Source organism: Ranitomeya variabilis, chromosome 4 (assembly GCF_051348905.1).
Source record: "Ranitomeya variabilis isolate aRanVar5 chromosome 4, aRanVar5.hap1, whole genome shotgun sequence".
In the NCBI taxonomy this organism is placed as follows: Eukaryota; Metazoa; Chordata; class Amphibia; order Anura; family Dendrobatidae; genus Ranitomeya; species Ranitomeya variabilis.
The window spans coordinates 497234016-497250769 of record NC_135235.1 but is presented as its reverse complement, the minus strand read 5'-3'; the positions used below and the strand labels follow the sequence as shown (position 1 = coordinate 497250769).

The following is a 16754-nucleotide window of genomic DNA, read 5'->3' as shown; positions in this document are numbered from 1 at the left end:
TCCTCAACTGAACAAAGCTGAGCTTCCACATTCTGGCTTTCGCCCTATACTATCAGATATTAAACTGCATTTGGCCTACTAGTGTGGTTAGGCCCTTGAAACAGTGTCTGCTGCTCTTGGGTTTGCTACTCCACTGAACAAAGCAATGCCGCCTGTTTAGTCCTGTTACCAATTTTGAACTGCATGTAGCCTACTTTATTCTTTGGCCCTATATCTGTTTCCTCCTCATCCTGCCCATTGCCCAGCCACTGCTAAATGAGTCTGCTGGTACATTGACCTAGACCACTACATTCCCCTTGTACTCTACACAGCCAGAATCTGACCCTGCTGAAAGTAAGGTTCCCCTTCCCGCATGTTATACCACCTTACACAGGGACAAAGAGGAAGGTGCAGATGAAAGTGCAGGTTCCTTCATCAGGTGGGGGGGCATACTCGTTGGCGACGTCACTGGCACAGGGCCCCTCAGAGTACGCAAAAGTGTCGCTGCTGGTGGGAGGCGCCCCCGCCATGCAAACACACCGCCGTACTTTGAGGGGCCCTGTGCCAGTGGCAATGCGAACGAGTGGGCCCCCCCCTGCTTGCTCAGGATCACAGCACTTGCAACGTTTAAATACTTACCTTTCCCTGCAACACCACCGTGACGTAGTCCGCATTTCCTGGGCCCACGAAAAACTTGAGCCAGCCCTACTCCCCCCACAACTTTCCCCCAATTCCCTATGCCCAACTATTATTATACAGTTAATTAAGATTGGCAAGCTTCTGAAACAAGAATGGATGTTTTTGGCATTAAAATGGGCACTGTAGGTGTTTTCCTGGCCTCCACTCACTGCCGACTATGCTTCCCCATTGACTTGCATTGGGTTTCGTGTTTCGGTCGATCCCCGACTTTTAGCGATAATCGGCCGACTGCACTCGACTCGACTCTGGACAAAATCGGGTTTCCCAAAACCCTACTCGATCTTAAAAAAATGAAAGTCGCTCAACCCTAATCACCACTTATCATCTTTGATCAACGTAGGCACTGCATTGTCATTTCAGCCTGATATACCAACAATTGTTAGCACAAAGAGGTGTCAAGCCTCAGGACAAAACACTAATGATTGAAAAAAAATGATAGCAAATAAATGTTTAGTTTTTAATTGCTGTATTTTTGTTAAATATATTAGTTGCTGTTGCGCACTGCAAATATATGTTGCTGTTACATATTACTACTTCATATCTTGTTTTCACGACTGCTGTTAAAATACGTGTGTGACATTAGCTGCTGTGTGCGGCCCTCGCAACAACCTCTTGTCACTCACGTGGCCCTCGGGGTACCCTGAGTTTGACATGCCTGCTTTATGTCATTTTGTTATTCACTCTTTTCACACTGTCCTATGATTGCCGCAAATGGACTAAAGATATCGATTGGCAAACATTTTTCAATTTTTCCTGTTATGTCAGAATGGTGGTTTAAATGCATCACATTATCTATAGTTGACATACAGGAGTTATAGGGACAGCCACCGGTGAGCGGGGGCGCCTATCTCGTGTATATATATGTGTAGGGTGCCAACCTCCGCTGCAAGGCAGGGCAATCTAGGATTAACAGTGTGAGGGACATTTTCAGTCTAGCACGGTTGTTTGCATGTTGATTGTTTGTCTAATGTTTTAAAGTGAGAAATAGAGAAATAAAGATTTGGTTTTATCTAAGATACAAGGTTTCTTTGGTTTTGCTTAGTTTTTTGAACCTTGGTGGAATATTCTATTTGATTTTTTCTTTTTACAGTTTTTTATTCTAATTATTTTTCATTGAAAAGGATTCTTTTTGTATGCTGCGTTTTTTAGGGGGTTTTTATTTTTAATATTGCTATATATTACATTTCTTTTAGTTCTACTAGGCAATTTATACATTATAGCTTCTATAAATCACTGCAATACTTCACTGTAGTTTATTAAGACTGTCAAAGTAGCACTAATACTCATTCTACTAGGCACAAAAAGGTGCACCAAGATGGCTGACCTGTGGCTCATTCCTAGGCCCCTACTTGTTATAGCAATCTATCCGCATCATGTGGACAGTGTAGGGAAGACAATAGCATGACAAAAGTATCGTCTTGCTTCTGTAAACCACTTAGATGCCATGGACACCATTGACTGCATCACCCAAGGGGTTAAACAACCAGTACAGGAATTATCTCCAATTCTGGCCATTGTAGCAGGAGCCTGATCCCGTGCCATGATAACGCCATATATGTAGGATGGCTGTCTTCAATATCCTCAGGGCTTCACCTTATACAATGGGGAAAATAAGTATTTGATACACTGGAGATTTTGCAAGTTTTCCTACTTACAAAGAATGAAGAGGTCTTTATTTTTAATCGTAGGTACATTTCAACTGTGAGAGACAGAATGTAAAAAAAAAATCCAGAAAATCACATTGTATGATTTTTACATAATTAATTTGCATTTTTTCTGCATGAAATAAGTATTTGATACAATAGAAAAACAGAATTTATTATTTGGCACAGAAGCATTTGTTTGCAATTACAGAGTTCAGACATTTTCTGCAGTTCTTGACCAAGTTTGCACACTCTGTAGCAGGGATTTTGGCCCATTCCTCCATACAGATCTTCTCCAGATCTTTCAGGTTTCAGGGTTGATACTGGGCAACATTGAGTTTCAGCTCCGTCCAAAGATTTTCTATTGGGTTCGGGTCTGGAGACTGGCTAGGTCACTCCAGGACCTTGAAATGCTTCTTATGGAGCCACTCCTTAGTTGCCCTTGTTGTGTGTTTCAGGTCATTGTCATGCTGGAAGACCCAGCAATGACCCATCTTCAATGCTCTTACTAAATGAAGGAGGTTGTTGGCAAAAATGTTGCAATACATGACCCCATCCATCCTCCCTTCATTAAGGTGCAGTCGTCCTGTCCCCTTTGCAGAAAAGCACCACCAAAATATGTTTCCCCCCCACCCATTCTTCACGGTTGGGATGGTAGGGCAGCACGGTGGCCATCTGCAAGGAGTTTGAATGTTCTCCCCGGGTTTGCGTGGGTTTCCTCCGGGGGTCCCAGGTTTCCTCCCATACTTCAAAGACATACTGGTAGAGAATTTAGATTGTGAGCCCCAATGGGGACAGTGATGATAATGTCTGTAAAGTGCTGTGGAATAAGATAGCGCTATATAAGCAATGCATAATAATAATAATATTTTGGGGGTTGTACTCCTACTTATTCCTCCAAACACAGCAACTGGAGTTGATATTGAAAAGTTCTATTTTGATCTCATGTGATGACATGACCTTCTCCCCTGCCTCTTCTAGATCATCCAGATGGTCATTGGTAATTTTCAAACGGGCCTGGGCATGTGCTGGTGTGAGCAGGGGGACCTTTTATGACCAGCAGGATTTGAATCCATGATGGCATAGTGTGTAACTAACTGTAATGTTTGAGACTGTGGTCCCAGCTCTCTTCAGTTCATTGATCAGTTTCCAGTTCTGGGCTAGATTCTGACCTTTTTCAGAATCATCCTTACCCTAAGAGACAAGATCTTGCATGGAGCCCCACACAGAGGAAGATTGACAGTCATCTTCTTTTTCTTCCATTTTCTAATAATTGTGCCAGCAGTTGTTGCCTTCTCAACCTATTGCCTATTGTCCTGTAGCCCATCCCAGCCATATGCAGGTCTACAATTTTGTTCCTGGGGTGCTTAGGACAGATCTTTGGTATTGGCCATGGTGGAACAGTTAGAGTGTGATTGATTGTATGCACAGGTGTCTTTTATACAGGTAACGAGTTCAAACTGGTGCAATTAATACAGGTATTGAGTGCAGAGTAGGACGGATTCTAAAAGAAAAACTAATATGTCTGTGAGAGCCAGAATTCTTGCTGGTTGGCAGGTGATCAAATACTTATTTCATGCAAATGCAATTGAATGATTTAAAAATCATATAATGGATGGCATGGCACTGTTTAAGGAGCGTGTCACTGACTGCCGTGCCCCTTCCCCCTCCATTCCATTCACTTGGCACTGTCCCTCTCTCTCCCTCCCCTTCTGTTAGGAGTGTAGTAGTCTGGCCCGCTTTAGTATTGTCCAATGGAAGCCCATTGGGTTATGTTCAACCCTCCCCCCTCCTTCACCTGGTATATAATAGCAGCAGCAGCATAGTTCCTCCTCTTCCCCTTTGGGTCCCAGAGGTGCTCATCCCGCCCTCCCTCCCCTTTTGTTTTAAGGGTAATTTAATACTTAATATCAGCTTGAAGAGTGTAACCCAATATATATTAATACATAACTTTTAATAACCTCATTAAAATAGGACATACAAAGAAACAAAAAAGGTGCTCACGCCGATAACAGTGCAGATAAAAAACTGGTTGGATCTCACCAATTGCAGACTAGGGAAACCCACGTAGATGATAGAGGGTCCCAGGGAGGGTCCAGAAGAGATGGAGAAATGTATGAGGGGGCGGAGACCTATTTGCTACTCCCCTGTCGTGCCCCAGCATTTACTCCTGTCCTAACAAGGACAGGCCCAAATGAGCCTTAAACTGGACACCCCCCACCAAATGTGTAGTGATAAACAGGAGGGAGGCGTTTACATGTAACGTTTTTTGGTGTGTCGTGTGCAGCATTTCCGACCACGCATGCACGGCCGGAACGCCGCCCTCTCCTCCTCGAACCTCAGAATGGGGCAGCGGATGCGTTGAAAAACAGCAACCGCTGCCCCCGTTGTGCGGTGCTTTCACTGCTTACGTCGGTACGTCGCAACGACGCAATTTGTCGTGAGTCGTACGACGCTAGTGTGAAAGTAGCCAAAGTAGGCTGACTTGCCTGTAGATGTTGCAGGGCATTTGGCTACTGGTCTTTTGTGAAGTTTAAAGTGCTTCCTTTTATTGTTATATATATTTGTATAAATGAAATTAAGGCTATGACCGACCTCACCCATCAATTGCTTGTGTTTTCTCGTTATTGTTAGATGGGGGTTTTACGGAGGTGGAGGGAGAGAGGGTTACCGGGGCAGTGTTTGCTTGGGGTCACCACAGTCTGTGATTTTCTGTTTTTTATTTTTATACTTTCACAGTTGAAGTGTACCTACGATAAAAGTCCTCTCCCTCAACTAACACCATATTTCATTCTACTGGCAGACACAGACAGAAGAGGGCCCCTGTACAAGAACAATATTTGGGCCCTTTGCAGTCCAATAGCTCATTATAATACACAATTCCACCTACTTCGGAGGAGAAGTGGCCCCCTTACCTCTTGGGCCCCAGGTTGCATCAACGATATGTCTGCCCCTGGTTAAATCATTAAATCTAAGACAGTAGTTACACTTTAGGTGCAAAAGATTAAATGTTCCTACTTTGCAAAATCCGAAATGTTTATTAGAAAATCTATTTTAAAATAGTAATGGCAGAAAAAAATTCACATGATGAAGTATACATCTAAAGTTGCACTTTAGGCTTTGTGGTTAAGAGCTTCTGTTTAATTGCATTCTCTTAGGAATATCTAACATGATGATGTATTTTATTTTTAGTTCGCTATTGCACTATTTTCCAGGAAATGTTACCGTAATTAGATGCAAAAGTAAGCCATTTCTAAATTATGTCTCCTCAGATAGGGGCAGAACTAACTAATGAATATTTATAAGAAGGCAGTTTCATTAAGAAACACAAATGAAAAACCACTAAGACCACAAATTAACTGGTTACCATAACTCTAAACCAAGCGTATAGCGTAAAATATTCCCACCGCCATACTTAACACTAAACTGAGAACTGGGTATTACCCTTGTAATTACCACTGTCAATAAGGTGTGACCCTAAGCAGTCCGATACAGGATTCAAACAATTCTGTTGCATGTTATTACAATATTAGTAACATCTCTTGCTTTTCACATGAAGAATTAGGAAAGGGACCAGGTAGGAATTATATGACTGGCACTGATGAGGCAATGGAACTGATCTTGAAATGAAAACAAGATAATTGGTATTTACTCAACTCATTTTGTCTGGCAGTGATGGGGCATTATTATTGGGGCATTGTGGCTGCCAAATATCCAATAGTCCTTGGGAGATATCGGGATTCCTAGAAAATTAATTGTGACATTCACAAAGAACTTCTACCACTGACGCTTAACCATTCTCTGTGAATGACAATGCCGTGATCGCCCATTGGCGCACTCTGATGACATTGGGCACAGTCGTTGGCACTGTTGAAAATCGATTCAGTAATCGTAACTTACACTACTAATTCATTGTTGTGTGGGAGATTATGAAAGACCTTTTTTTGCCTATATGTCCCTATCAGACATGAGTATGGCCGGGAAAGAGTGTGTTGGAGTTGATATAAATACATAGCATTCATTGAGTTGATCTGACTTTGGGAAGTACACGTAGTGGGGGCTATTACGGAAGTAAGAATATGACAAGTCATCGCATCAGCATTAAAATACAACAGTGTATTACTGGGAATACTCTAGGCAGCTGATCAATAATGTAACAAAAAGTGATTAGATGGTGAGATAGGCAAAATTATTGTTGGCAGGACATCCGGATCAACATAAGATGGGTTTAAAATGGATAGTGTAGTAAATAACCCACTTACCGCTAATCTGAGGATAATGGAGATGGTGCGTGCAACATACATGAAGGCCATCATGAAATGGAATGGATAGACCACAAGCAGAAATAAGTAAAAAAAGAAACTGAACAAGACAAACGTGAGACCAGGTTCCTGTTGGGCAGTTTTGGTGAAGTTTATAGCTTGCTGTCAGACAAATGGATTGAAGAAAAAAGGTTATTGAGTTTTCTAAAGGCCCCGTCTCACATAGCGAGATCGCTAGCGAGATCGCTGCTGAGTCACAAGTTTTGTGACGCAACAGCGACCTCCATAGCGATCTCGCTATGTGTGACACGTACCAGCGATCAGGCCCCTGCTGCGAGATCGCTGGTCGTGTCGGAATGGCCTGGACCTTTTTTTGGTCGTTGAGGCCCCGCTGACATTGCTGAATCGGTGTGTGTGACACCGATCCAGCGATGTCTTCACTGGTAACCAGGGTAAACATCGGGTTACTAAGCGCAGGGCCGCGCTTAGTAACCCGATGTTTACCCTGGTTACCAGCGTAAATGTAAAAAAAAAAAAACAGTACATACTCGCCTTCTGATGTCCGTCAGGTCCCTTGCCGTCTGCTTCCTGCTCTCACTGACTGCCGGCCGTACAGTGAGAAGTGAGAGCAGCACAGCAGTGACGTCACCGCTGCGCTCTGCTCTCAGTGTACGGCGGCTCAGTCAGAGCAGGAAGCAGACGGCAAGGGACCTGGACACCGAAAGGCGAGTATGTGCTGTTTGTTTTTTTTTGGTAACCAGGGTAAACATCGGGTTACTAAGCGCGGCCCTGCGCTTAGTAACCCGATGTTTACCCTGGTTACCCGGGTGCTGCAGGGGGACTTCGGCATCGTTGAAGACAGTTTCAACGATGCCGAAGTCGTTCCCCTGATCGTTGGTCGCTGGGGAGAGCGGTCTGTGTGACAGCTCCCCAGCGACCACACAGCGACTTACCAACGATCACGGCCAGGTCGTATCGCTGGTCGTGATCGTTGGTAAATCGCTTAGTGAGACGGGGCCTTTAGGTTATTGAACTAGGGAATATTATGCACAGCAATGTAAAAATGACATTGCCATGCACATGTTCAATATTGTGTTACTTCTTTTAACCACTTTAGGTTTTGGTAACTGTGAAGTGGTTAAAAGGAGTAGAGGTAATAGGTTTATTCTTCAGGTGAGAGTACAGTAAAAAAATGAAGGCGTCAGAATGGCAGAACCACCAACAATGCCGTTCTAAGACCACAAGTTTTTCCCTGAAGAGGCTTGCATTGGAAAACTCTGCTGGCTTTGCCATCAGAAATAAGAAATTGTCTGCACATACCCTTACTGAGATTTAGATATGACTGCTTGGGACTTAAAACCTTTGTTCAGGCTGGGACTTGTGGCCATACTGCAGATACTGTGTGTCCAGTTCTTGTTTCAATCTGTCTCAGGCCATGGTAGCATGTTTAGGCCATGTCTGCTGCTCACAGTAGCACCAGCAACATACACTCTGGAACTGTCATGTTGAAAAAGGGATCCTGGGACACTTTGAAGAAATGGTTGCACCACTAGTTCCACAACCATATCAATGAAACGCCAAGCTGTTAGTGGATCTGGAATGAAGACAAGAGTTGTCCGGCTGTTAAACATTATACTACCCTACACTATAATCCCAGGAGTAGAACCAGTGTGAACGTGGCATTGCCCACGTGATCTCCAGATCAATCTTCAGCAATCATTGCGTTCAAGATAAAAGCAGCATTTAACATAGCACAGACGGATAGGAATTTACACTATAAATTGGTCTTGAGTCAGTTTCACATAAGTGTAGCATGGGTGCATTTTTATACCAGTACTAGGTGGTGGCCCGATTCTAACGCATTGGGTATTCTAGAATATGTATGTAGTTTATTTATGAAGTTTTCAGAATAATGCAGTTTATACACAGGATTCGGCAGGCCGGGCGCGACCAATTAGCGAAGCGTGGTTCAAATTCATCGCCAATTCGCGGCCGGACTGCGCCTGTCGCTGATTGTTCGCGGCCAGCCGGGCGTGACCAATCAGTGAAGCCAAGGCCTGCTCCAGGTTTTTGAGGGCCCCGGGCAAAAGAGTCTCAGTGGGACCCCTCTTTAACACATACCATGATTCATGATACACAGATACAGCAGAGAAATATAGCACAGTCACGTAGCATATAACACAGCCCACGTAGCATATAGCACAGCCACGTAGCATATAACACAGTCACGTAGTATATAACAGCCCACGTAGCATATAACACGGCCCACGTAGTATATAGCACAGCCACGTAGTATATAGCACAGCCCACGTAGTATATAGCACAGCCCACGTAGTATATAGCACAGCCATGTAGTATATAGCACAGCCCATGTAGTATATAGCACAGCCACGTAGTATATAGCACAGCCACGTAGTATATAGCACAGCAACGTAGTATATTGCACATCCACGTAGTATATAGCACAGCCCACGTAGTATATAGCACAGCCCACGTAGTTTATAGCACAGGTCACATAGTATATAGCATAGCCCACGCAGTGTATAACAGCCCACGTGGTATATAGCACAGCCCACACAGTATATAACACAGGCAACGTAGTATATAACACAGCCCACATAGTATATAACACAGCCACGTAGTATGTAGCACAGCCACGTAGTATATTGCATAGGTAGCATCAATAGTGAAAAGTTGGTCACACAGGGTTAACAGCAGCGTTAACAGACTGCGTTACACCGTGGCATAATGCGGTGTAACGCAGCCATTAACCCTGTGTGAGCGCTGACTGGAGGCGAGTATGGGGGTGGCACTGACGGAGAGTAGGAAGGGGTGAATTTGCGGCCGCACTGTGCCCGTCGCTGATTGGTGATCAGCAACGCGGGATTTCTGTGACAGACAAACAGACAAACATACGGAAGTGACCCTTAGACGATTATATATACACTATGTTCCAATATTGCAAATTACATTTTTCTCGGATTTTCCTAAAAGGTTGGGGCAAATGATAGTCAGTCTAATAAAAGTCATCACCCATTAGAATATACATCGAATTTTATTGGAGAAACCTCCCAATGATAACAGTATAATCTCCAAAATGAATAAAAACTCAAAATGCACTGTTCCAAATTATTAGGCACAGTATAATTTCTAAACACTTGATATGTTTTAAAGAACTGAAAATGCTCATTTGTAGAATTTGCGGCATTAGGAGGTCACATTCACTGAACAAAAAAGCTATTTAACTCCAAAACATCCTAACAGGCCAAGTTACATGTTAATATAGGACCCCTTCTTTGATATCACCTTCACAATTCTTGCATCCATTGAACTTGTGAGTTTTTGGAGAGTTTCTGCTTGTATTTCTTTGCGTGAAGTCAGAATAGCCTCCCAGAGCTGCTGTTTTGATGTGAACTGCCTCCCACCCTCATAGATCTTTCGCTTGATGATACTCCAAAGGTTCTCTATAGGGTAGAGGTCAGGGGAAGATGGTGGCCACACCATGAGTTTATCTCCTTTTATGCCCATAGCAGCCAATGACTCAGAGGTTTTCTTTGCAGCATGAGATGGTGCATTGTCATGCATGAAGATGATTTTGTTCCTGAAGGCACATTTCTCCTTTTTATACCATGGAAGAAAGTTGTCAGTCAGAAACTTTGTATACTTTGCAGAGGTCATTTTGACACCTTCACTAACCTTAAAGGGCCCTACCAGCTGTTTCCCCATGATTCCGGCCCAAAACATGTCTCCTCCACCTCCTTGCTGACGTCGCAGCCTTGTTGGGACATGGTGGCCATCCACCAACCATCCACTACTCCATCCATCTGGACCATCCAGGGTTGCTCGACACTCATCAGTAAACAAGACTGTTTGAAAATTAGTCTTCATGTATGTCTGGGCCCACTGCAATTGTTTCTGCTTGTGAACACTGTTTAGGGGTGGCCGAATAGTAGGTTTATGCACCACAGCAAGCCTTTGAAGGATCCTACACCTTGAAGTTCGAGGGACTCCAGAGGCACCAGCAGCTTCAAATATCCGTTTGCTGGTTTGTAATGGCTTTTTAACAGCTGCTCTCTTAATCCGATGAACTTGCCTGGCAGAAACCTTCCTCATTCTGCCTTTATCAGCACAAACACGTCTGTGCTCAGATTCAGCCACAAATCTCTTCACAGTATGATGATCACGCTTAAGTTTTCGGGAAATATCTATTGTTTTCATCCCTTGACCAAGGCATTGCACTATTTGATGCTTTTCAGCAACAGAGAGATCCTTTTTATTTCCTATATTGCTTGAAACCTGTGACCTGCTTAATAATGTGGAACATCATTTTTAAGCAGTTTTCCTTTAATTAGAATCACTTGGAAAACTATCACATGTGTTTAAGATTGATTTCAGTGATCCATTGAGCCCTGAGACACAATACCATCCACGAGTTTATTTGAAAAACAAAACAATTAAATCTTTACGACACTTAAATCTAATTTGCATAATAATTTGGAACACAGTGTATATAGATTATTGTCTTGATGTCCCCTACAGTCATATCTGGGCGGCTCGTATTACACTCGTGTGAAACTATGTTACTCTTGGATGTATGGGTATCTCTACAAGACAATATGTGGCTACAGGGGCACATTTTTTTTTGCTTTATTGATTGCTAGTGGTGTAAAATTTAGTTAAGTTGTAAGTCACTGAGAAAGGAGAATACATCCCAGTTTCAGATAACCCACTCCTGATCTCTTATTAAAATGAATTGATTTTCTATAATCAAATGTTTGAAAGGATAAAAAATGTATCCACAAGGACTGAAATTTATAGTTTTAGGGTTGTTAAAAAATAATTAGAGTTGTAAACAAAAATATAAAACTTTAGTCTTAAGACCTCTTTTTATGTGGGTTGATAATAGTGATAATGCTTCATGGGATCAGGGGCCTGTATAATCATGACATCGACCATGGGCCTGTGTAATCATTGCATCGATCATGGGCATGTGTAATCATGGCAGCGATCATGGGCCTGTGTAATCATGGCAGCGATCATGGGCCTGTGTAATCATGGCAGCGATCATGGGCCTGTGTAATCATGACATCGATCATGGGCCTGTGTAATCATGGCAGCGATCATGGGACTGTGTAATCATGGCAGCGATCATGGGCCTGCGTAATCATGACATCGATCATGGGCCTGTGTAATCATGACATCGATCATGGGCCTGTGTAATCTTGACATCGATCATGGGCCTGTGTAATTATGGCAGCGGTCATGGGCCTGTGTAATCATGGCAGCGATCATGGACCTGTGTAATCGTGGCGGCGATCATGGGCCTGAGTAAAATGCGATTGTTGCGGGTCTAAAAATCTTCATTGTTGGAATTAAATTTTGTAGACAAGGAATGTGTTTCTGACAATATACAAACTGTATAGGGACCAAAGGATCATATTGTAAGATATCAGATGGTAAGGATTGTTCGGTCTCCATACAGTTTTGATCACTGCATGTAAAGGGGCATTAAACAAGCACTGATAAACGTATAACATCAGTCTGTGATTGTTATGAACAGAATTCAGTCCTCGTAAGCACACCCTTAGCTTCAGTACTGCAGCTCCACCCTTGAAGGCTCTCTAGCAGAAGAGCAGCGTAAGCAAGGTGATATCACTACGTCTTCTACAATAGTTTGGTGAATAACAAAACTCTCCTTATGGAAACTTGGGAACTGATATTTTGGATGGAGCAGGGCTGCAGGTGATGTGGGCATAGCACCTAATCCTGAGCCACCGCCTTAGGCCATGGTCACACTATCAGTATTTGGTCAGTATTTTACCTCAGTATCTGTAAGCCAAAACCAGGAGTGGAACAATCAGAGGAAAAGTATAATACAAACACGTCACCACTTCTGTATTTATCACCCACTTCTGGTTTTGGCTTACAAATACTGAGGTAAAATACTGACCAAATACTGCAAGTGTGACCATACCCTTACACGTGCATACATTGGACCAAACTACACCCCACAATGTAGAACATTTTTGAGGTATAAAGTGGTAGAGGTTGGTTGTTTGGCATATCCAATTTCCAAAAATTAATTTTCTCTTTCTGCTTCTAGTGCCTTGGTGGAGCTTGTTAGAAAAAACAAACTGCGCTATAATCACCTTCCTCGGTCCACTGCTGACCAGCGCTGTAGACAATCAGTGAGCTCAGTGGCGCTGTCCGTGTAGATGGAACATGCCACTCAGAGCGGCTGAACTCGCTAATTGCCTGCAGCGCTGTCAACGTGATGTCAACGCTGCATCCAATAAGTGACATCGGGAACAGCAGCAGGGACTCAATGGTGGACCGGGGACTATGAGTAAAGCAAAGTGAGCCCATTTTTTACAACAAACTTCTCCCATGGAGTGAAATTTTCTGAAAGGGGACAACCTCTTTAACCTTGCCTACTTGCCTAGCTATTTCTCAACCACAGAAAAAGAAGAGTTTCTGTGTCCACTGAATTGACAAGTCATGTTTAACCCCCATCTTTTGGGTACATTATTTATAAATGGAGAGTGAAAAGGAAGACATACCAAACATCATATCTATGATTGCCATTTCAGCTACATGTACTAAACCATGAACAGAAGAAATCGATAGTTTCCCTTCGATACAGAATTAGCAAGATTCATCCAAGTCTTCCATCAAACAGCCCCAATTTACGTGACACACAAAGTGTGTCCTTCACCCAGTGAATGACGGACCTGACTCTTCCTTCTGATCACAAAGACAAGGTTACACCCAAAGGTAATGAATGCAGGTGAGATGGCAAGAAATGAAAACCTGACTGGTCACAGTGGGCTGCGAATGTGCAGGGCAGGGTGGTGACGATACTGCAGTAAGGTCATACGGAATAAAGTTCTGCATTACAGTCCTTTACCCTTTTCCTGACTCCAATGTCTCTGAAAGCATCTGTTTGCAAACATTTTGAAACTTAAGGGGTTAATCTTCCTTGAAAAAAAAAATTAAAATGTAAATCAGCCTCCTAAAGGTAATATTTAGCACAGCTAACATTAATTACTTGCACTGATAACTGCGATTAGAACCGTTCTGGTTGCTTAGCAATGTCATTTTTTTTTTTCATAGACGTCTTTAGATACATAATAAGAATTGTTATGCGATTTCTCAGATTCTTGGACAGGACCCAAAAAAAACACCCACAGGAATAAAAGCAACGATTGCAGATCTGGCTGGAAGCACCGCAGTAGGAAACCCCCAAAAGCCATTCTAGAAGCCACAAAAACCGATGCCCCGGACGTCCCCAAAATCCTTTTTTTCTGTTCTGGTGTATAGACAATAGTCAATATTTGGACAGATGATGAGTGACGGTCTGGACAGAGCGAGGCGGACAGCCTGCACGCTTCTTATAATTAGAAAGGCATGAGCATGGAAGGCTGGGGTATGGGATAAGGAGTGCTGCAATGCAGAGCAGACTAGTTTGGTGCCGGCATGTGCTCCCAGCACTGCATTGCAGGTCACAACTTTAGGAAGCCAGCTCGCTCCTTGAAATAACCAACATAATCTATAATAATAATAATAATAATATAATAAGTCTTAAGATGTAAATGCTATATCTGCCACTTACCTGCCAGGGTTAGGTGTCCTCCCTGTAGTGCAGCAGCCCATGTCAGCAATAATAAGGGATACATTTTTTTCCCCTCTGGCAATTTAGAAGCTTGCAGCTTTAGACATGAGCTGGTCCAGAGGCTTCTAAAGATGCATTAATCTGGGATACAGGAGGGAGGATCAGCTTCCTCTGTACTGAAGCATAGTGGCAGCGCAGAGCTAAGTGTGCTTAGTCTATGGTTCCCACACTGTGACACAGAGCATCCTAGCAAGGCTGGGAGAGGGTCACATGTCTGCCTTCCAATGAAGCCAGAAGGAAGACATCTTTGTCATGGGCAATTTACACAGTAAATCTTCACACAGTACCTTTTTAGCTGTTAAAAAAATACAAATTGATAAAAAAGCCTCTGATTTTACATGTGCTTTTTCTGACATTTTTCTGCAGTTTTTCTTCCTCACTTTTCAAATTATTTATTTGCACTTCAAGCTTAACCCCTTAATGACGAGCCAATTATGACAAAATTAGATTATTACAATTTAAAAACATGGTTCTGTGTGGAAGATTTTAACCCCTTAACGACCGCCGATACGCCTTTTAATGGCAGTCATTAAGGGTACTTATTCCTAAGCGCTGCTTTTTTTACAGCGCTAAGGAATAAGAGAATAGCGCGGCAATTCCCGCAGGTGTCAGCAGTATATGACAGCTGACCCCCTGCAGTATCAGACCTGACGGGTTTTGCGACCAATTAACCCCTTAAATACCGCTGTCAATCGTGTCTCCGATATTTCAGTTGTTTTAAGGGGGGGTCACAAGACCCCTTTAGTAACCATAGGATGAAAATCGCGGGTCCCGATGGTTACTATGGTACCCTGAGGTCGTGTGATGATCTCAGGGTAGGGTAGCCTGTGAGATCCAGCAATAAGCTGTAACGACAAAACTGGCAACTTTTTTATCCCGTTTAGAGAACCCCGTAAAAAAAAATAGTCGCTGTTTCATCATAGTGTCTCACAAATAAGTGAATAAAAAGCAATCAAAGAAGTCATATGTAAAAAAAAATGATAGGAATGAAAACGCCAAACTGACCCGCAAAAAACAAGCACTAATATGGCTCATTCAGCAAAAAAATATAAAAGTTACGTCTCTCAGAATAGGGCGATGCAAATACAAATTCATTTTGCTAAAATAATGTTTTTAGTCTGTAAAAATAGCAAACCATAAAAGACTATATAAGTCTGGTATCACTGTAATCATACCGACCCAACAAACAGATCGGTCTTATCACGTTTACCGTACGTGAACAGAGCAAAAAAATAAAATAAAAACAATAACTGAATTGCTGGCTTTTGTTCATTCTGTGTCTGAAAAAATTGAATAAAAAGTGATCAAGAAATATTATGTACCCCAAACCTAGTAGCAAAAAAATCTGCAACTCGTCCCGCATTAAATAAGCCCTCATACAGCTTTGTTTGCCAAAAAACAAAAAAGTTACAGCTCTTGGAATATAGCAACAAAATACCCCACTTTTTATTTTAAAAAAAGCATTTTTATTGAGTGATACCACCAAAACCTAAAAAAAAACCTGTATAAATCTGGTATTTCTGTAATCACATCGACTCGAACAATAAATCTGCCTCATCACTTATACCACATGGTGAACAGTGCAAAAATTAAAATAAGATTTATTCTTGTACTGCTGTTTATTTGTTCATTCTACCTCCCAAAAATCAGAATAAGGCTCGGCTCACATTTATCCTGAGCTCTCCGCTGATTGCTTATGTCGGGGTTTCCGTGTAAATTCCCCAAAATCGAGATTCAGACAAAACCCTGACAGAACCACGAACTTATGAGGCACATGGAGTCACTTTGGACTGGTCTCTGTTCCAGTGGTGTCCCATCATTTTAGGTGCACAAATGTGGGTGACCACAGATCTGTGCACACCTAAAAAGATGGAGACCGCCCGAGCAGATGCCAGATGGAGTATGAAGTGTCTCCATCTGCCTCAAGGTGTTTGGTTCCCTCTGGTGTTTCATCTACATCGCATTTTTGTGGGATTTACACGGAAACCCCCACATAAGTGCTTAGCATAGAACACAATAATGTGCTCTCAGCCTTATACTGGAAGCGATCAAATAATATTATGTACCCCAAAATGTTACCAATGAAAACCTTAATTTATCCCTCACAAAACCAGCCCCTACTCAGGTCCGTCATCTCTCACTGGAATTATAGGGGATTTCCAGGTTACTGGTAGAACAAAGACTGGAAAAGCAACATGGCTCCCACCCCCTCAAATAAAATCCAGTGAATTCTGCGCTCCCAAATCCAAATGCCCCGCTCTTGAGCCCCACTGTGCCTAAACCACAGTAAGAGGCCACATGTTTGGCATTATTGTAATGAAAAGAAGGCACTTAATTTACAGGTGCATATCGCCAGAAGCACAAGCTGGGCACAATGTGGTACTGCACTGTATGGGGGCACAATGTATGCGTTCTAGACTGGCAGATTTGCAATTCTCCAGAATAAAGCACGACGTGAATGTTACAAAATGGTGATTGCAGCCGTAGATGAATTCATTG

General features: G+C 42.7%; 1 protein-coding gene across 1 annotated transcript in view; it reads right to left on the bottom strand.

Annotated features, from left to right (window-relative positions):
- CNTNAP1 (contactin associated protein 1) overlaps nucleotides 1-14433 on the bottom strand; it is a 173182-nt gene extending 158749 nt beyond the window's left edge. Inside the window, exon 1 of the mRNA XM_077252002.1 lies at nucleotides 14196-14433. Coding sequence (XP_077108117.1) covers nucleotides 14196-14259 — 64 coding nt within the window. The 5' untranslated portion in view covers nucleotides 14260-14433. The remainder of the gene's footprint in view (nucleotides 1-14195) is intronic.
- Nucleotides 14434-16754: the final 2321 nt, after the last annotated feature.